Genomic DNA, 20,727 nt, shown 5'->3' with positions numbered 1-20,727 from the left:
ACATAGAAATAAGACCCAAGGTTGGCTGTTGGGCTTGGTCCAGGACCTAGTGCAATATGATGCCAGCATCCAGAGGTGGGAACAGGGTTCCTCAAATCCTCCTGGCCCGGGATTAGATTGAGCCTGGGGGCTGGGGGGAGGGGGGCTGCACTTAGATGGAAGTCAAGGGATATCAAGTGAAGGGAGAAGAGGGCCAAGGAAGTAACAAAGACTATGTTCTCACTTTATGATCCTGAAAAAAAAACCACAATAAAAAAGAAAGCATTCTAACCATTTTGACCATGGAAACAATGCTGATGAATTAATAAGTAACAGGTTAAATCCAAACAAATTGGGTCATTTGGGGTTTCCCAACTGGTTTGGATTTTTCATTGCTTTCCCTTGGATTTTTCGAGATTCTTCCTCCTTCTCCAATCAGGCACACAGCGACAGGAAACATATTTTATGTTTAGCATTTTCCTAGAGTGAAACATACCAGCCATGCATTAACTTGGGATAACGCCAAACTAATACAGACACAACCCTGGCAGAGACTGAATTGGCTAGTTGGTCTCTGCTATTCTAATATTGGCTCCAAAGTTTGCACGATAATCCCCAAGTCCCAACAAGCTTTCCTTCTTTAATCTATGTACTAATGGAATCTGCTTCCACGTGATTTCATAAGTGAGGAGGAGAGAGAAGAGAGTACTTTTCAGTTTGGAATGAAAATGAATTCCTTTTCTGCAAGGAACTAACCTGCTTACATTTCCACTTGCTTGTGTGGAAAGTATTCAGGAAAGCCATAATTATCCAGGGGAAAAGCGTGAAGCGTAATGCTTTTGTCTTTTAATGCCTAATTCATAGGGTAACAGGTGGTAAGAATGTGTCTCCATACGCGGGGGATAGTAGTGAACAAGGGAGAAGAAACACATACTTGGTAATTTGTCCTTCTGTGTCCTGTGATTCACCCAACAGGTCTGATAGGGTTTTTCATTGCTTTTGGCATCGCCATGGGGAAGATGGGCGAGCAGGCCAAGCTGATGGTGGAATTCTTCAACATTTTGAATGAGATTGTAATGAAGCTAGTGATCATGATCATGTGGTAAGTGGACTTGTTCTTACTTCACGGTGGTGGCGTGTGAGATGGCCTTGGGGTCGCCAGAGGACACTGGAGCCCTCCCAGCAGGAGAGAGCGGGCAGGTGTGAACCAAGCAAAGGGCACTCCAGAAAGACTTTGAGAAAGGGATGCAAATCTCTGTTTTGGAGCTTTCACTAGAAACTGGCCTGGAAAACTACAGCCTGTGGGCCAAATCTTATCTGCCATTTGTTTTGTATGGCCTGTGAATTAAGAATGGGTTTTATGTTTTTATTTGACTGAAAAAAAAAAATCAAAAGAGAAGTAATATTCCACGACAGGTGAAAATTATGTGAAATTCACATTCAGTGCCCATAAATAGTTTTGTTGGAACCCAGCCATACCTATTTGTTCATGTATTGTCAAGGGTTACTTTTGTGCGAAAAGACAGAGTTGAGTAGCTGTGACCAAGACTGCGTAGCCTTGTAAGGCCTAAAATATTTAGTACTTGGCCCCTTACATAAAAAGCGATGGCCCCTTCCATCCCTGCCCTGGAAGAAAAGACGTAAAAAAAAAAAAAGAAAGAAAGAAAGGACAGAAAAGCTGAAAAAACCAATTAGTAATCCTGAAGGTGAGCGGTATCAGGATACACTACACCAAGACAGGGCCAAGATCTCAGGGATATGGCATGACCCAGGGTGTCTGGGAGAACCACTGCGCCAGTATTCTGGTGTCCAAAAGCAATGCACCTTAGACCTGGGTTACCCGTGACTCATATAAAAAGAAAAGGCAGTTCTCAGGCCATGCAAGAAGAAGTGAAATCACAAAAGATTAGAATTGTAAGTGCTCTTGGAAATCTGGTCCCACTCTCTGGTTTTACAGCAGAGAAAACTGGTCCAGAGACACTAAATCTTGATTCTTTAACATCATCGTGACCACCATCATCATAAAAACTATCTTTTATCGATTTCCTCTTATCTGCCAAGAGCCATGAGAGTGCTTCATACCTATCAAATGTAATCCCCACAACCCTGCAAAGATGGTGTTATGGTTCCCATGTGACAGAAAAGGCAACTGAGGCTCACTGAGGTGAGTTAACTTGCTTAAGAGTGGATAGCTAGGGAGAGGAAGAGCTGGGGTTTATGCTGATATCAAAACCTTTGATACGTAAGTGGGTGGGGGGGGGGTTTGTTGTTGTTTGAATCATGTAAGCAATATTGTCTCCACTTCATTTCATGTGTGTTTATGGTCAGTGGTTCTGAAGTATAGGGTAGCCCAGAGCATAGGTGTTCTCTCCTTCACCAAGGAAATTGTGTCACCTCCAGTCACTGGAAACTTCTCGTGTCCGGTATCTATCAGACAGAAAGATTTTTCCATACGTTCATTTCAGACCCCTATGACGGTCCCGTATGCCTGCCTAGGAATAAGGCCAAACCACGTGTGTGCTCTATTTGCCACAGGAATTCCGCATTACAGATTCCCTGTGCTCCCCACCAGCCTCCCCACTCCTCCTCTGGTCCTCCTCCGATTCCATGTGTCTTCCCCGGAAATTCCACCTTCGTTCTCTCTTCTTCCTTTCCTTGACCCTTACTCCCAACTTACAAGGGCACGATCTGTTCTCGACTTGTATTTTATCTCCAAACATGATGTGCCTGTAGTAAATTCTTATTAAGACTTGAGGAACGAGGGGCTCGCTGAAGGCCCCAGGGTCCTAGATCAAGAAGATGTGTCCCGTGATTTCATGAACCGTATCTAATAGGTCTGGCTGGTGTTGATCATTGCTTTCTTGTACTTTAGAAGCATGGAAAGGATGCTGGTGCAATAGTGTGTTCTTTTCGATTATTGTACTGATTTTTCAACTTCCCAGTCAATGCTAGATTTCTGAATATTTCTTTTGTGTGAAGATTTAAAGTCACACACGAGGTCATGCTGTAAAAATATTTTTAAAGTCTTTTAAATCCATTCTGAGCTTGCTGAGAGATTAATAAATGGTAATACACGAAGCAGAATAGGCCTCTTGGTTTTAAACCTTAGGATCTGCCTTCATTTCCTAAAATTCCTAGCAGTGAGCACCCTAGCTCTAAATATGCAGTCCATTTTTCTGTATAATGACGCCAGCGATGTGGGTAATGTATGAAGATTCCTTCCTTTATCCATACCACTGTCATTTCCACTGAGCCCTTGGAGCAGAGGGAATCTTCTAGGAAATCAGATGAGTCATGGGATAAAGTGTAGCCTCCCTTCTCTGCAGGGATGGAGTGGGTGTGGATCGAGAAGTTTCCTCTTCACTGAAACCAAATATCCTAAAGATTTAGCATCATATCCCAGGAGATGAAGAGCAATTGTGAGTCAGGAATAAGACCTATGGAACAGTTTCTGACAGCTGTTGGGTTACCTCATCTAGGCTAACCGTCCGGAGGGTGTAATATGACGTGAGATGCCAATCCTACACATTTCTTTCATTCTTTAGCTGCTTCATCAACAAGTGAAAACGATGTGTGTGAGAAGGTTCTGGATAAAACAACCAACCACTCCTTAACTGACACCCTCAAAGCTTAAATCATCAGAGTTCTTTCATAGTCTTCTCTACGTGGTAGTAAGAAGAGTAGTGATAGCAAAATGCATCTTTGAGGAGATTACTATTATTCTAACAATAATTATTATAAAATTATAACAGAATTATTAAATTCTTGCTATATGCTCAATACTTTTTCAATTACTGTCCTGTACCTATTACCGAGAAGATAATAATACTATAATTATTATTAAATCACAACTAAGATTTACCAGATTCCTGCTGTATGCTTAATACTATTCCAATACTTTACATGCATTGACTCATTTATTTTTCACAATAATACCTAGCAAAAGTAGGTACTTTGGTGAGCCCTATTTTCCAGAGGAGAAAACTAAGCACAGAGGTTAACTCATTGCACAGCCTAAGTAATTGGAATTATAGAGAAGCATTACCTTAATCAACTTCCATCTGACCTCAGACTGGATTGAACCCAGGATCCTCCTCTTACTAGCTGTGTGACTTTAGGTAAGTTAGAAGCACTCCAAACCCCTCATCCTGATCTGTGAAATGGATTGATCATAGAATCCATATCATAGGGTTGCTGTGAGAATTAAGTGAAACTGTGACCAATAGTTATGGAGCGTTTCCTATGTGCCAGGACCTGTCTGAGCATTTTATATGAACTAGCATTATTATTGCTGGTACACTATAATTACCATTATTATCAATTCAATCTGTAACCCTTTGCTTCTCTGTATTTGTGAATTCCTTAAGAGACACTGACTGAGTTCAGGGTATGTTAGTGCTGTGGATGGGTCTGTTTGTGGAGTAGAGAGCAGACCTGAGGGGGCATCTTGGCCGGAACCTTAGGATGACAAGGACTGAGGCGCAAAGTGGGCAGAGGCAAGAATGCGCGATGCGACGGTAAGAAAAAGATGCCACAGGCCAGTCCTGGATGAATCAGTGACTTTGAAAATGAAGCCCAGAGCTGAGGATATAGCCAGTCTCAGGGCAGCAAGGGAGCCATTCCCTCTCCCAGCTCTGTAGTTATGTCCTTCTAATTTAGAAACTGGTCCAACAGTTACTGGGCATCACTTGGCTTCAGAACGCTCAAGGGAGCTCTCAGCCTCTTTATGCACTTTAGTCTATGGCTTTGTTTGCTTCATCTCAGAAACTTTAAATGGTGACCTTGAGCCCTGAACATTTGCCTTTTCTTTTCCATTGAGTATATTTTCAACAAGGTAATTCGTTCATATGGAAACCCAGGAACTCAGAAGCTCCAGCTCCTGAGTGGAGGCTTAAGCTACCTGCTTTGAAAACAGGTGCAGGGAATTCATGACCCTAAAAAACGTCATAGAACAAAGTCTCTTTCCCTGTCCTAATTAATGCTCATTCTAGTTCCAGAGACCAAAGTGTTTGGGTTAACTAGGGCCCCTGCTTGCCGTATTTATTTACCCTAACACTCTACCTTCCGGCCTTTGAATGACACTGTCCATTGATATTGGGGACTCAGGTTTCTCCCAGCGAGCTGAGTGCTCTGGAGATAACCTGTTACCTCTCTCTAACATTGGGCTCCGGCAGATGTGTCCTCCAGGGGTCTCTACAGCTGGTCTTGCTTGGCAAAGAGCCTTGAACACATTTTCTCTCCATTCTACAAATCGCTTGTCCTAGAAGAGCAGGAAAATTGAATGGCACCCAAAACAGCTCGTATTTGTGTTTTTCTGGACATCTTTAAGGGGTGACTGGTGCTTGGGAAAGAATTAGTCTCTTGGTTTATGAAGCTAGATGCTTGTTGGTTTTATCAGAAAGTGCATTCTGCTTAGTTGTTTATAATCGCAGGGAACACAGAGCTGGCCCCTGAGACCACCCGACTGATCTATGAGATGTTGTGACTATGGGCACAGCAAGATAATATAAAATGGTGGGAAAGCCGAAGGTTTAATGACTTGACTCCCTAATTCCCGGGAAAGCAGCCCTCGAATATCACCAGGCTTCACCTCCAGGAACGGAGAAACGGAGACTACAGGCTAGATGCTCCTCAGGGAGAGTAGCCACGCTCATGTTTTAACTACTTAGTGTCAGTTACAAATCAGCTCTTTCAGGAGAAGATTCCTCTTGAGAAAATAGTTTGCACGTAAAAACATGTGCAGTTGGGTGGCAGTAGCCTGTGAGATGCCTTAGAAAACCTCTTCAACTCAGACTTGACTCATGACGAGGGGACATGGGGAAAAGAGAACCTGCAAGGGACTCCTGTGTCAGGAGTCAGAGAACTAATGGCACTGACAGGGATGGGGGAGGGACTTTTGATAGTGCGTATCTATGCATGTTCAAAAACTTAATCCTCACAGCAATCCCATGAGGTTGCAGGCAGCCTCTCTACACCTCGACTTGCACATCTGTAAAACGGGAATAAGTCACTAACCAAGGTCATATAGCTGGTAAGTGGCTGGACAAGCTCCGTGTCTCGTGTAATCGTGTATATGACTCTCGTCTACTCCTCATGGCTTTGCTTTAACCCAGGAAGTGCTTTTGCTCCAAACAACTGAAAAAACAAAAGCCACCCAATCTGCTTGCTGGCCCTCTCTTTTTCCTGACTCCCCTCCCCAGGCTGGGAGCGTGACTTCATTTGCTCCACAGTCTTTCTTTCAAATATGTTCATAATTCTTAATAAGATGTCCACGTTCCCACAAACATTTTCATTTCAGTCAGAAGTGTTACAGGCTGAACAAGTTCATGCTCCAACACCACCGGATTAGGCAATAAAAAAAAAGGGTGTTGCCAAACGTGCAAAAAGTATACCCAAGGCGAGAGAGAGCATGGTTAGCTGACTCAAGAGTGAGGACAACAACAACAAAAAAAGAGTGAGGACAACAGTAGATTGTTTCCAAGCATGCTATAAAATAATAATAATATAGAAATAGAAAATAAGTCTATTTTAGGATAGATTGGTAGAGAACAAATTGTCTGCTTATGTACAGAAAGCTACAATTGCTCCTTCAAGGAAGTGGTTTGGTTGGCAGGGATGAAAACCCCCAGTGGTACAGTTTCACAGATCTGAGAGTATTCTCCTCCTCCTTCCTGTTTTCATGGTCTTGGGCCAGTTATTTAACTTTTCCAAACCTCAATTTCCTCGTTTGCCAAACAGGCATAATGATTCCTTGGTTTTAGCGTTTTTGTAAGAATTAAGTGTGTGGATGTGTCCCCATATTCTTGAAACACGATGGATGGCAGCCAGCATTACTCTTGGAGTAGGTATGGAAAGAAACACTTTCAGACTTGGAAGTAATAAAACCACATTTTTCTAAACATGCTTCTTGGCTCAGATGGTTTTCTTGTTTGGGCAGCTCTCTCCCTCTCTCTCTCTCTCTTTCTCTCTCTCTCAATGTATTTCCTAGATTCCTTCCAAGGCAAAAACAAAGCACTATCTACAAACACCAGTGTTTGTAAATTGGTGAAACTCTAATGAGCTTTCTGAGAAGCTCTAAGTTTATTCTCAGTTTTCAAGGAAGGAGATCTGGAACAGAGAAATCAAATAAGATTCTCAAAGATGTAACCTGGGTGTCTCTCAACTTTTATCTTGGTGCTTACTTAAGAGGTGGTAAATCATGTCTCCTTTAGCCCTAAAAAATTACCTGAGCAACAAAGTTTGCCTTGGGATTTTTCATCAAAGCAGGGGCCACCAGGTCCATAGGAAATATTTCAGATAAAGCAGTTAGTCGGAAGCAAAATATAGCATCTATTGAATCTCATAGTCCTCTTTAGGCAACACTCTACAGGAATGCAAAGGGTTTTCCTCAGGGTGTGGTATGAAGGAGGGCCCTGATTTAAATTCTGAATCCCATCACCAGCTCTTCAATGCTTTTTTTTTTTCTTTTATGTTTTTCAGGTACTCTCCCCTAGGTATCGCCTGCCTAATTTGTGGGAAGATCATTGCAATCAAGGACTTAGAAGTGGTTGCTAGACAACTGGGGATGTACATGATCACGGTGATTGTCGGCCTCATCATCCATGGGGGCATCTTTCTCCCCTTGATTTACTTTCTAGTGACCAGGAAAAACCCTTTCTCTTTTTTTGCTGGAATTTTCCAAGCTTGGATCACTGCCCTGGGTACCGCTTCCAGGTAGAGAACACAAGAAATCACTGTTGTTTCTCTCTGCTCATTCCTTTTCCTTCTTTGTCACTTACTCTTTTTCAAAACCTTCCCATCACAGCGTTCAGTGAGAACACTTTTCACATATTTTAAAAATATTTTTGAAAATGTGGAACATTTTAGATTCTTCACTCCTTTTAGGAACTTTTAAGCTTTCTGATGAACTTTTTGCTGGTATGTAGCTGTCTTGGAACTATGATCTCATATTGTTTCCCAGGTGAATACATGCTATTCATCTCTAGACATAATTTGCCACATATAGCATTAGTTCAGTTTTAAATGTTTTCCAAAAGGGTGTAACAGGATGTTATTTTATTTAAGAAATTCTCTCACCTGTGATTTGAGACAGGCTATTATATCACTGTACTGGAATAATTTTTCAAAAGTAGGAGCACAAGATTTTGCAGGGTAAACGGTAGGTTAGGTGAGATTTTTCAAACAAACCGGAAATCAGACAAGTCTTTGAACCTGTAATGGAACTACTCTGCCCCATTGACTTTGAGGAAAGTCAGGTTGGCATTGATTTGACTTAACACTGACCGAGAGTCAGTTCCTTCTTCATTACCTAGTCCCAGTTCCTCCCAGAGGCCAGTGAGGACTCCAGAGATATGCAAGCAAAAAAACCTCTTTTTTTTGATATCATCTTGGACTGAATTTAGCAAAAATAAAACCAACAACCCAACAAAAACAGATACATAAGAAACAGCCAGCAATGTAGAATTTCAAAGACTAAAAGAGTTTTATTCTTTCAGCCTGCAATAGTTGCTTTTATTTCTGCACATGTATCCTTGGGTCACAAAACAAAGACTGAGGCCATAAAGCAGGTGGCAGGGAGGCAAGTAAACTCTGCAACCCATAGCTCAGCGTTATCTCTGGAGTCACAGGTTGGCAGGTCCTTGTTACAGAACCCATGACCACTCACTTCCAGGGAGGCAGCTGCTCTGTGACACAGGGAGACTGCTTTTTTTTTTTTTTTTTTTCCAAAACTACTGAGCAGTCAGTCAGGTTTTTCTTAAGTGACCTAACAGGCCAATAGTGGTGACAACCTGGGAAAGCCAAATTATATTTCCATCTTGCAAATCAGTGAGAATTCTGTACTAGTAGAACGTGAGGTTTCAGAAAAAGCGAAAATCTATACAATTCGGGAGATCTAGATTCTGCATTCAGTTTCCCAAGATGAAGGGAAACACTTCAAAATTTCCTTTTTCCTTCTTGGTCCTATACATTTCTTATCACTAAGTATCTCTATCCATAAAGATTTTCTCATTTTGGTGAAAAAGTTAACTTTTTTTTCAAAAATAAAAACAATCATGTTTAGTTTTATTTTTGTTTTCTGGTTATGAGCATGGTATTTGGTCATTATGAAAAAGTTCAGACAGTGTATAAAATTTTGGAGGAAGAAGAATGGGCAACACCACTGATAACTGGTAGTAACCTTTTTGTTAATCTTTACAGTTATGTACATTTCCAGTTCTTATTATGTATAGATATTGTACACTGCTATTTTCACTGGTCAACATATCATAAAAGTTATGTTATATCTATTACTATAGCTCTTACTATATCTATTACTACATATCTATTACTACTATTTTTAAACTTCATAATAATATACTGTAGGTGCTACAATACATCCCCCACCCCAAATGTACATTTAAACCTTGTCTATTAAACAGGGCAGTGACAAGCATCCTTGTAAATACATTTCTGCAAGGATGTTTGGTGATCCCCTCAGGATAAATTTCTAGAAGTGGAATTTCTGAATCCAGTGGTAAGCACCCTGATGGTTTTGAAACATATCACCAGATTACTTTTTAGAAAAGTACACTCATTTATGTACCCACTAACTGGGTACAAGTGTGCCTTTATCCACCTGCTCATCAACACTGAACATTATCTGTCACTTTAATACTTTCAAATCCTATTGGTGAAAAGTGATCTCACTGAATTTGCATTATTTTGATTACTAGTGGGGAAACATCTTTTTTATGTTCTTTTTGACCATCCTTCCCTCCCCTCTTCTGCCCTGTGAATTGTTTGTGAGCTTAATTTCCTGTTGGGGTGTTTATCCTTTCCTGATTGGTTTTCAGCTCTCTACATGTATAGAAATATCAACTCATGTGTCATATGTTGTAAATAGTGTCCCCCTTCACTTGACATTTGTCTTAAAAACTTACAGCGCTTTTTTTTTTTTTGCGGTACGCGGGCTCTCACCGCTGTGGCCTCTCCCGTTGCGGAGCACAGGCACAGCGGCCATGGCTCACGGGCCCAGCCGCTCGGCGGCATGTGGGATCTTCCCGGACCGGGGCACGAACCCGTGTCCCCTGCATTGGCCCTAGCAGGTTTTAATTTGTATGTAGTCAAAGTCGTCAGTTTTCCTTTGGTATTTAGAACTTTGATTTTGCTTAGGGATATCTTTTCCGCCAAAGATTATAAAATATAACTTTATATTTTCTTCCAATACCTTTATGGTTTTGATACTACACTATTTCAAAATATTATCATTATCTTTTCTTTTGAATGACTAGACAATTATCCTAGTCCCTTTATAAGACAAAGGTAAATCTTAAAAGCATAGGGAAAACCCAAAATCATATTTAAATCAAAGACAAATTCTTGGGTTATCTGACCAAGACCACAAACATTAGACTCATATCTCCCCCTTGCCCTGTATTTCATCTGAAAAAAAAATATGGTTTTAATCTTTGGTTAAAATGTGGCTCTTGCCTAGATGAGGAATTTCTTTTCAAAAAAAGTCACTGTAGCAGGAGTCACGTACTAAGAATTAACTCAGGGTTTATTTGCCATTATGACCACAGGGGAAAAGCCCCGGGACAGCCAGCGCTAAATATACTTTCCATCTCCTCAGACGTTGGACTGAATGGGGATGTGCGGGGGAAGGGGTTGACCCCGTTTTCTCAATAGGCACAGAGGCTGGTGTCAGGGCAGCTGAATGGAGTGGGGATGGCCTGCGACACATCTCTCTGCATCCCTCTGACTTCCGAGTGCGCTGTTAAAACTAATCTGGATAAAAACAAGAAGAATCTCAAGTACCAGACAGTTATTATTCGTTTGAAGACTGTCATATGGCCACTGAGGCAGGAACCGAAAAAACAATGTCAGAATGTCAGCCTGTCAACACAGGAAAGAGTTAAAATTCTCAAGTCCCAGTTTGGACTGATGGGGTACATATGGATTTTTAAGACACAAAGCCTGTCCAGTAGTGACATTAAGAATATTTTCATGCCTTACCAGTTGTTTCTTCCAATCTGTTGAATTGTCTAAAGACCCTTTGATGACACTGTGGGAAAATGAATGCAGTAATAATAATGGATATGTTCCAGTCCTCCCAGCAGTGTCCTTAGATTCATACCAATGAGAATTCAGCTGCCAACCATAGCCTTGCTGCCATTTCAGACTAGTCATGGTGTCCTGGTAACCTCAAAGCGGTCTTAGGAAAGGGCTGGGAGTGTGTGACAGAGGAATAAAGGGACACTAACTTCTCATTAAAACAGCTGGGGCAGCAAGCCAGGTATGATGGCACCCCAGCATGTGAATGAGGCCAGACTCCAACTTTTCTCCCTGGGTTTATAAGGTTTTGGTAATGAGAGATCTCCAAGCATCCATTTCTTCTCCCCACCTAAGACCAAAGAGGAGGCACGAGAAAGACCCCTGACCTAAAATCACAAAGAATGTTCCAATAAGATGACTCTGGTTTCCCTGAGGTTGTTAATAGGACTTGTGGGTCTGTGGGTTGATAACATGCAGATCTAGGAGACCCTAATTTTAGAACTTTAGGGACTTTTATGGTTCTGCGTGGGCCCTGGAATCTGCATTTTACTTAGCGTGCCTGAAGCTGACGGTCCTGTCCCACTCTCTGAGAAACTGACACCTCTGCAGATGTCTTTGTCCAGCTTGCCTGGAGCCCTAATTCTGACAAGTAGAAGGAGGGAGCTATGACTAAGGCTGTAAATGCAGGAGAGAAAAATGTGCTGTCTGCACTGGGGACAGTTTGCTAACGTTTGAATAAGAGAAAAGAGAATGGACCACAAGGTACTCCCATGGCAGTTGGAATGTTCTACATTGCTTTCCATGTCGCTTAAACTTTGAAGCAAATCCGCCTGCCCTCCCATCACCTCTATCCACATGGAAATAATATTCTGGCTTTCAGCAACACTTCCTCTTGTAGGTCTCTTGTTTTAGAAGGCACAGAACATGTCAGGAGTTCTGGCCTTTGAGATTGATTCATATGGTCGTGAATTCCCATCCCATGCCTGGGAGGAGTGGGGGTGAAGTCACTCCCTGTTGGGTCTTTGATTAGCTCCAGAGCACAGGCTTTTCTGCCCTATGTCATTGGAGAGACTGTAGAATTGGCAATGACCATTTATCAGGGAGTTGGAACTGTCTGTGAGGGTCCCCAGTGAATTGCTAGAAGCTTGGACTCTTGCTGAATGGTCACTAACGTATTTGTCCAGCCTTCTCAACATTAGCAGGCCCGGCTCAGGGCAATTCCCAGGGGCTAGATACAACCCATGTAGTCATCTTGTTGGAAACAGTGTTTCTAGCATGAAATTATGGGTCATTCAAGAATTCCTCATTCCATCTTACTGTTGATAGCTGATCCTTTTCTGACACTTTATTTTGGCAGCCCAATTGATGTGGGTAATCACATGGGCTTCAATATTTAATCCAAGATGGAAACAATGACCAAAGGGAAAGGAGAACTTGAAGCTCTGAGTAGATCTCAAAAGCTAGAACCAACAAAAATATTTTGCTGACTATTACCATGTTAATAAGATTGTATTTGAGACCCCAAATCAATGGGCTTTTTTTTCTTTATTATTAGAATTAGATTTTATTTGGATTTTATTTTTTAAATTTTTACTGGATTACAGAACTCTACTCAATACTCTGTAATGGCCTATATGGCAAATCGATGGTTTTTAATTTAGCTCCAGACACTGCTTTTTTCAAGTCACATTGATTGGAACAAAAGAACGAAAGCTTTGTGGTGGCATTTCGGTTTGTGCTTTGTCTTGCTTCTCTAAAATGGACATAACTCTTGTCTCTCTCTCTCTCTCTCTTTGCCCCTTAGTGCCGGAACTTTGCCCGTCACCTTCCGTTGCCTAGAAGAAAATCTGGGGATTGATAAGCGTGTAACCAGATTTGTCCTACCAGTTGGAGCAACCATTAACATGGACGGTACAGCCCTTTATGAAGCCGTAGCCGCCATCTTTATAGCCCAGATGAATGGCGTCATCCTAGATGGAGGCCAGATTGTGACCGTAAGGTGAGTGAAATGGGTGGTGTGAAGCACTGAAACAACTTTTGACCTTATCCCCTTCCATGCTAACTCCATTTCACAGAGGCCGCTTGAACTGCTGTTCTCCAGTTAGAAGAATGGTGAGGGAAGTAAAGGAGAAGAGGAACTACCGACAGGCTCAAAGGGAAGATTGGTTCAGAAGGAATCAGGCTCATACTAATGCCTTATGTGTGTATTGCCCATGTGAAGTTGCTTCAGAAGTTTGATATTATTTGATTTTTAACAGTCCTGTGACATTGCAAGGTAGTTATTTCTATTGTTTAATAGATGAGGAAGCACAGGCTTCAAGGGGCATGGTAGTTTGTCTGAGGCTGTAATACCATCAGTAACGAGCCAGCAGGGCTGTCACTGGGGCCAACATCGACTGACTCTGGATCCAGTTTCTCTTTCATTAAAATACGTTCCCTTCAGCATTCCAAGGAGTGACGGCAAAAATGATGAAATACAGGGAGGAAGAGATTCCTCAATATAGTGTAACATTATATTACAAATAAACAGCATACATTTTTTGTTGTTTTTACTAAAGGTATTTTTACCATATGTATTCATCATTTTAAAAAATTCAGAAAGAATACTTTTCCAAGACGTCACTAAAAACACATCGCTTCTCTGCAAACTTAAAGATCACACCTACTTACATATATTAATTTATCTAATCCTCACAACCACCTTATGAGGTATGTACTTGTCTCAGTCAACTCGGGCTGCTGTAACAAAATACCATAGACTATGGCTCAAACAGCAGATGTTTACTTCTCACAGTTCTGGAGGCTGGGAAGTCCAAGATTAAGGGGCCGGCGGGTTCAGCTCCTGGTGAATGTCCTCTTCCTGGCTTGCATATGACTGCCTTCTAGATGTTTGCTCACATGGCCCTACCTTGGTGCATGGAGAGAGAGAGCGAGCTCTCTTACATCTCTGCTTATAAGGGCACTAATCCCATCATGAGGGCTCTACCTTCATGACCTAATTACTTCCCAAGGCTGTATCTCCAAACACCATCACGCTGGAGGTGAGGGCTTGAACAAATGAATTCAGCGGGGACACAACTCAGCCCATAGCAGGACTGTAGGGGAGCCTCAGTTTCCTGTATAATGGGTACAATAATCACATATTCTAGTGTGGCTGAGAGCATAGTCACCTGTCAATAAATGTTAGCTACTAGTATTATTACTATTACTGATGCTTAATAAAATACAGTACTCCTAGGATATGAAAGAAAAATGTGACTATGATATAGTGAGTGCCGTGATGTTACTCAGTGGAAAACATGCTTTGGGTCAGATTATCAAGCCATCTAAGTCCTGTCCTAACAGATTGCATGTAAGACTGCCAATCTCCCTTGCTTTAAAATTCAAAGACAAATAGAGCTTCTTAATGGCCGTGAATTCTCCCCATTGATGAAGCAACCATGCTTCGCATCAAGCTCACACCATTAGATGAGGACTTAGAGGTGGGAGGATGTACCAGGGAGTGACCAGGTGGTTGAGACTGTGCTTGAATTATTTAAATTTATCCTTTATTTTAACAATGATACGACTGAGAATTTTCACTGGACAAAGGATAAAGTTGGCCAAATGTGTTTAATACTTGTGCCCCTGGCAACTTCAGCTGAATCTGCCATATCTGTATATGTCACAAGGGCTGTGTCTGGGGGGACCGCCCCCTCTCCATGGAGTGTATGTAGTTCAATGTCTTCAATTTAGTCAGAAAAATATAGCCAAGTCCAGCTTCATTGCTGTGCTTCCAAGTACATTCCTCATCTTTTCATTTCCCTGCCGGCAGGAGAACAGTGGCCAGGAATTCTCAGCAAATTCGTTAAGTCATAGCGTTTTCAATGTGAGGAGGAATCAAGGGACATCAAAAGCCAGTGTGGTATTGGAATCAAGCAGACAAGTGTTCAAATCCCAGCAGACCATGTTCAAGCTGTGTGACCCTAAGTTTCTCCACCCTTCCAATCAGTGGTACTACCGTATGTACCTTGCAGGGTTACTGTGACATTCTGCTGTGATTAATGTGTGTGTGTGGTAACTTGTACAACATCCAAGAACCAGCCATAGGGAAATGAGTCAGGGAAGGACAGGAAAAGCAGGAGGGGATAAAAGGACAGGGGGAGATCACCGCCCAGGGAGCTTTTACAGGACTTACAATGCCCCAGACACTCTACCTGTGGTCAGGTGAGGGTATAATTGGGATGGAGGAACAGAAAGAGAACCAGCCACCAGGAAGGTTTCTTTATAGGATTTTGTCTCACACAACCAAGGGGTAACAAGACAATGTGGCCACAGTACACAGGGATGTGTAAGAGTGACTCATGTAACAGAAGCAACAGATGTAAACAAAATTGCCTAGGCCAAGATCATTGGAACTTGGGAAGCTCCCCTTCCCTGGTGTTCTATCCATCTTGGGAAAATGACTGAGAATTCCCACCTGCCAACTCTCAGGACTAGGGGTGTTTTCATTGCAAAGCAACTCTGGTTGCAATGTGCTGGCCTCTTCTAAGTGCTTTATTTCTGAGCCCCTGATGCCTCTACAAGTGAGACACCATTGTTATCTTCTTTTCTACAGATAAGAAAATCAAGGCACAAAGAGGTTAAGTAAGTTGCCCAAAGTCATGTGGTTAAGTGGCAGAGTTGGTATTTGAACCTAGGTCATTCAACTCTAGAACCTTCACTGATAACCACTACACACTACTACCTCCTATGACCTAGATGGATCTCCCACCAAAATGGAGTTCTTTAAACCCTGACAACAACTCCACGTTAATGGAGCAGGGGAAAAGCAAAGATGGGTTCTAGATCCCACCTAGGGGAAGGATGGCAATGTGGAAAACCCAGTGCAAAACACAAAACCTCCCAGGACCTTTCTTTCCTCATATGTAAGAGTAGGTAAATTTGGGTTCCTCTTGACTGTAAGACCAGGATTCTGTGCTTGGACACACCAGTTGGCAAACCAGTTTGGGAGTCTGATTCTTAGTTTCAAGCCCGAAGACCTACCAAAAAAATTCTGGAATCATATAACCACAAAGAAAGCAGCCCCTTTTTTCTTTTCAGCAGCTAGAAAAGCAAGTTGCAAATCCATGTTTTCATAAGCCTCCTTCCATTTAGAAATGATGATAGCTTTTATAATTAACATCCAGAAAAGAGGAGAAAAAGTCACTGCTCTTTGCTGGACCACAGAGGCCCTCTGGTGTCTAGACAGGGCCCTTGAACCCTAGATTAAACCCTCTTCCGGAGATGACTTCAAAATGGTGCTGGGTATGCCCTAGGCATTGCTTGGAAAGCAAGGGATGAGATGCTTCAGAAGGAAAGCCTCCTGTTATTTTATTGTCATTTCGTGGCACCCTCTTTCTGAATAATGTATTTTCCAGCCCATGGTGAAACGTCCAGGCATCTGAACCTTAATGCCCTTTGGATTTCTTTTGATTTGTTCTCCCGATGTCCACTCGGTTGAGTCTGGATACTCGCTGTTACGAGTTCTCATGTTAACACTGGCAACCTTCTCAGACTCTTGCCACGCAGACTAGAAGTCTCTGCTTCTCACAGAGACGTAAAGGGGTAAGCAGAAATGAATGCTGTGGTGTTCCTGTGGAAGGATTAAGGGTGACTTGTTTTTCTTCTTTAATATTCCCTTGCCTGCTTTTAGAGCCACGCTTACCTTGTTTGAGCCCTGTGATAGATTCAGTGAACTGGATATCATGATGGGGGTAAGACTCTCATCCATGAATTTATAAGTTTCCACCAAGGTTAAGCAGAATCCAAATAGACCCTATTTCCTGGGTCTTGGTACTCCAGATTTCTTTATTCCTTGGGAGGAAAAGGGGATTTTATGACTGCCGGGAGAAATTAGAGCCGAGAATTGCCTGCCAGGGATGGTTTTGCCAAGACCACTTTCTCTTCCCTTGACCTGGCCTTTTCTGTTCTCACAGCCTCACGGCCACGCTGGCCAGCGTTGGTGCAGCCAGTATCCCCAGTGCCGGGCTCGTCACCATGCTCCTCATTCTGACGGCTGTGGGCTTGCCGACCGAGGACATCAGCCTGCTGGTGGCTGTGGACTGGCTGCTGTAAGTGTCTGTGTGTGTGCTTCTGCTGGGGATGTGAACACTGCCTCCCAGGGGTGGACAAGATGCAGGGCTGCAGCCAAGATCTTCACCAATCCCCATGAGAACTCCCCTGTTTCCTTCCTCCTTTCTTCCTTCCAACATTTGCTGAGTGCTTATTTGGGAACCAGAGAAGGAAAAGAATCTTTGAGGGCTTCAGAGTCTAGTGGAGGAAGCAGGTAAATTATAAGACAAAGTTAAAAGCAAAGCTATAAGCGGGGCTTCCCTGGTGGCGCAGTGGTTGAGAGTCCGCCTGCCGATGCAGGGGACACGGGTTCGTGCCCCGGTCCGGGAAGATCCCACATGCGGCGGAGCGGCTGGGCCCGTGAGCCATGGCCGCTGAGCCTGCACATCCGGAGCCTGTGCTATAAGGGACCCATACCAAAGCAGGCAAAGGATCTCAAAGCACTACGCTGAGTGAACGAAGCACAAAGGAAGATATACTGTCTGATTCCATTTATATGATGCTCTAGGAAAGACAATATAATCTCTAGCAATAGAAAGAGATCATGGTTGCCTGGGCCCAGAAGTAGAGGCATGAGGATTGACTGGGAAGGACACAAAGAAAGCTTTAGGAGGGATAGAAATGTTCCATGTACACAGGTATGCACAGGTGTCCACATTTGTCAAAACTCACCATACCACACGCTTAAAATGGATACATTTTATTGTATGTAAATTACACTACAACAAAGTAGATTTTAAAAGAGCACACACATAGAAGAATAGCGATAGAGACAGACACACATCCCAGTCTAGGATGGAAGGGCAGAGTGGAGAAGTCAGAAAACAAGGAAGATGGCTGCTGAATTTGAGGGCCTACTATGTGCCAGCTGCTGCATGGAGCCCTTCACCGCCGCCTCTAACAACTGCCATTTTATAGATAAGAAGCCTGAGGTTTAGGGAGAATGAGTAGAGATTGGCCCTATGTCTGCTTGGCTTTGGAGGCCACCAATTCATAATCATGGCCGCATTCAAGCTTCTAAAGGCAGTGATAGCTGAGCTGGATCATAACGGGTAAGTAGAAGTTACCCAGGTGTCCATAAGTGCGGGGGGGAAAATAGGACATTCTGGTCAAGGCCAGCCCACACAAAGGCACTGAGGCAACAAATCGTATGGGGACCTATGAGTGGTTTGATATTGTTGGAGCACAAAGTGTAAGGCAAGGAGTGGTAAAAGGTGAGGCAAGATGGACAGCCTTGAGGCCATGCAGAGATGCTTGAACTTGACAGTGTATACATAGCCCAGCTCCCTTTCCCAGTGAAGGGCATTGTCCTAGTGTGGGACTCTCAGCCCATTCCCAAAGGTGGGTCAGTCTAGCCAGATGGTCCCCCAAAGGAGGTTGGAATCAATTCTTGCTAAGGTCTCACTGGGGCTCTGATATTCTATGGGACGTACACTGATACTTCCGGTCCAGCACTGGAGCTAAGTGACAGGAGCTGGGGGATGCCATTGGCTTCAAAGTCAGAGGCTCGGAGTAACAAGTGCAGAGATCCAAGGCCAAAGTGCTCACACTTATTTTCTTTTTATTATCCTACATTCCATTAGCAATCTTTCTGACATTTATTGACAAAGATTTTAAGAGCCAGAAGCCACATTTTATGGACTTGAGCTTCCTCAATGCTAAAACAAGTTCCACTCTTCTGCAACCACCCTTCCAAAGAGAGAAACGTGCAAGTGACTGAAGGGAAGAAGGACATCTGGGAAGGCTAGAAGGAAGCCTGGTCTTTCCAGAAAGCTTGCTTGCTGTTGAAGTTTAGGTTAGAACTGAGAAGTGCACTGAATCTGTTCAACTCGGGAGGGCTGCGAGGAAGGGCACGGATCTTCCTGACTGGTTCTTCCGTCACCAGAGAAATGCTCTGGAAATGCCTTTAGTGGGAAGGTGACGAGCAAAGGAAATGACTCTTATCTGTCCCTGCCTGTCTCTCTCAGGCGGGGGTGGCGGGGTCCTCAGTGCCACCTTGGTTGCTCTCTGTGCCCTACGCTGGCCCCAAGGGGCAATCTTTCTCATGAGGTCCATTCAGACGGGGCAGTCATGGGGGCAGCTGAGATTCGGTGGCGGTGAATCGTGGAAGGATTTGGAGGGAATAGGATGGAGACAAAGGGGTGGGGTTGGATTTGGTTAGGAGGAGGACAAAGAGGAAATGAAGACGGTGGCAACCGCTTGGGGACAGAGCACACAGCAGGAGCTCAATAAATGCATGCTAAAAGTCACCCACAGAGCTGCTGTGTGATAACCAGGGGCCTTTCTACACATGAAGGAAGACAGAGGAAGCTATTAAAGTCCCAGCTGCTTCCCTTGTGGCTTTGGCTTACTGAGCCCCCTGCCTCTTTGCCCCTTGAACTTTCGTTGTCATCGAGGGTCCTTTGCCTGCTCCAATTACGTTGCCTATTCTCTTCTTGGGCTTGTTGCTGAGGCTTGAAATCCACCATTAGAGATTCATCTCTTTAACAGTTATTATTATAAATGCTGCCTCCATTATAATGCAAATGCATTTCAGTGGAAAAATGTACTTGTGTTATCAGGAATGAAGGAAAGGAGCAGATATTTCGTGCTACCACCATGCTCTTTTTTTTTTTTTTTTTAACGTCTTTATTGGAGTATAATTGCTTTACAATGGTGTGTTAGTTTCTGCTTTATAATAAAGTGAATCAGTTATACATATGCATATGTTCCCATATCTGTTCCCTCTTGCATCTCCCTCCCACCCTCCCTATCCCACCCCTCTAGGCGGTCACAAAGCACCGAGCTGATCTCACCGTGCTGTGGGGCTGCTTCCCACTAGCTATCTATTTTACGTTTGGTAGTGTATATATGTCCATGCCTCTCTCGCGCTTTGTCACAGCTTACCCTTCCCCCTCCCCATCCATGCTCTTTACATCAGTTTAAAGTTAATCCTTAAAGATCACTATGGTGTGTTTAACAGATGAGGAAACTGGGCATCAAAAGGCACAGGGGAGCTTGTGCGGCCAGGTCAGGGCCCTTCACGCCACCGCACACAGCATCCTAGTTGGTACCCAGCAGGTCTAACAGTGGGGAGGAGGAACAGAGGGGTCCAGAGTCAGAGATGTTCGGGAAAACAGACCGATTCGGGTCACCCCCGGTTCTACATGCTAATCAGAGAGTTTTTTGTCTGACCTGGTTTTTCCCCTCTCCCAGGACTAAAACAAAACAAAACAAACAGGTTAAGTGGGGACAAATGGGATACAATCAAGGTCTCAGCCACTCTTAGAATTCAAGTCCTCCAGCCCCACCCCACCCCCCCAGGTCATTCACTGTGGGCCCTGTCTTTCTGACAGTCATGTGCTTCCAAGCCTGTTGGAGGAGAGTCACCTCATGAAACATTCAAGACCCTGTCTCCTCCTGACCTAAATGTTAGCGAATGGGCGCTCATATGCTCACACTTGCACCCAGAGCAGGGCGTCTTAACTCCAGGGCTGAAATGTGCTAGCAGAAGGGAGTTGGCTGAACAACAAGAAAATGATGATGCATTTGGGTTAACTCTATTGGTGAAATTGCATTTGAGAAAACTCTACCCCAGGCTGCAGCTGGAAAGGGAAGAGTGATTGAAGGCTCGCCTCTAGT

At 43.4% G+C, this 20,727-nt stretch overlaps 1 protein-coding gene across 1 annotated transcript in view; it reads left to right on the top strand.

Annotated features, from left to right (window-relative positions):
• SLC1A2 (solute carrier family 1 member 2) overlaps nt 1–20,727 on the top strand; it is a 137,813-nt gene that overhangs the window by 103,310 nt on the left and 13,776 nt on the right. Inside the window, exons 6-9 of the mRNA XM_032640409.1 lie at nt 955–1,081; nt 7,459–7,692; nt 12,818–13,012; nt 16,971–17,105. Of these exons, the coding sequence (XP_032496300.1) occupies nt 955–1,081; nt 7,459–7,692; nt 12,818–13,012; nt 16,971–17,105 (691 nt within the window). The remainder of the gene's footprint in view (nt 1–954; nt 1,082–7,458; nt 7,693–12,817; nt 13,013–16,970; nt 17,106–20,727) is intronic.

The sequence above is a fragment of the Phocoena sinus genome, chromosome 8 (assembly GCF_008692025.1).
Source record: "Phocoena sinus isolate mPhoSin1 chromosome 8, mPhoSin1.pri, whole genome shotgun sequence".
NCBI classification, from domain to species: domain Eukaryota; kingdom Metazoa; phylum Chordata; class Mammalia; order Artiodactyla; family Phocoenidae; genus Phocoena; species Phocoena sinus.
Note: the sequence above shows the minus strand (reverse complement) of the source record. Positions and strands in the feature narration are given on the sequence as shown.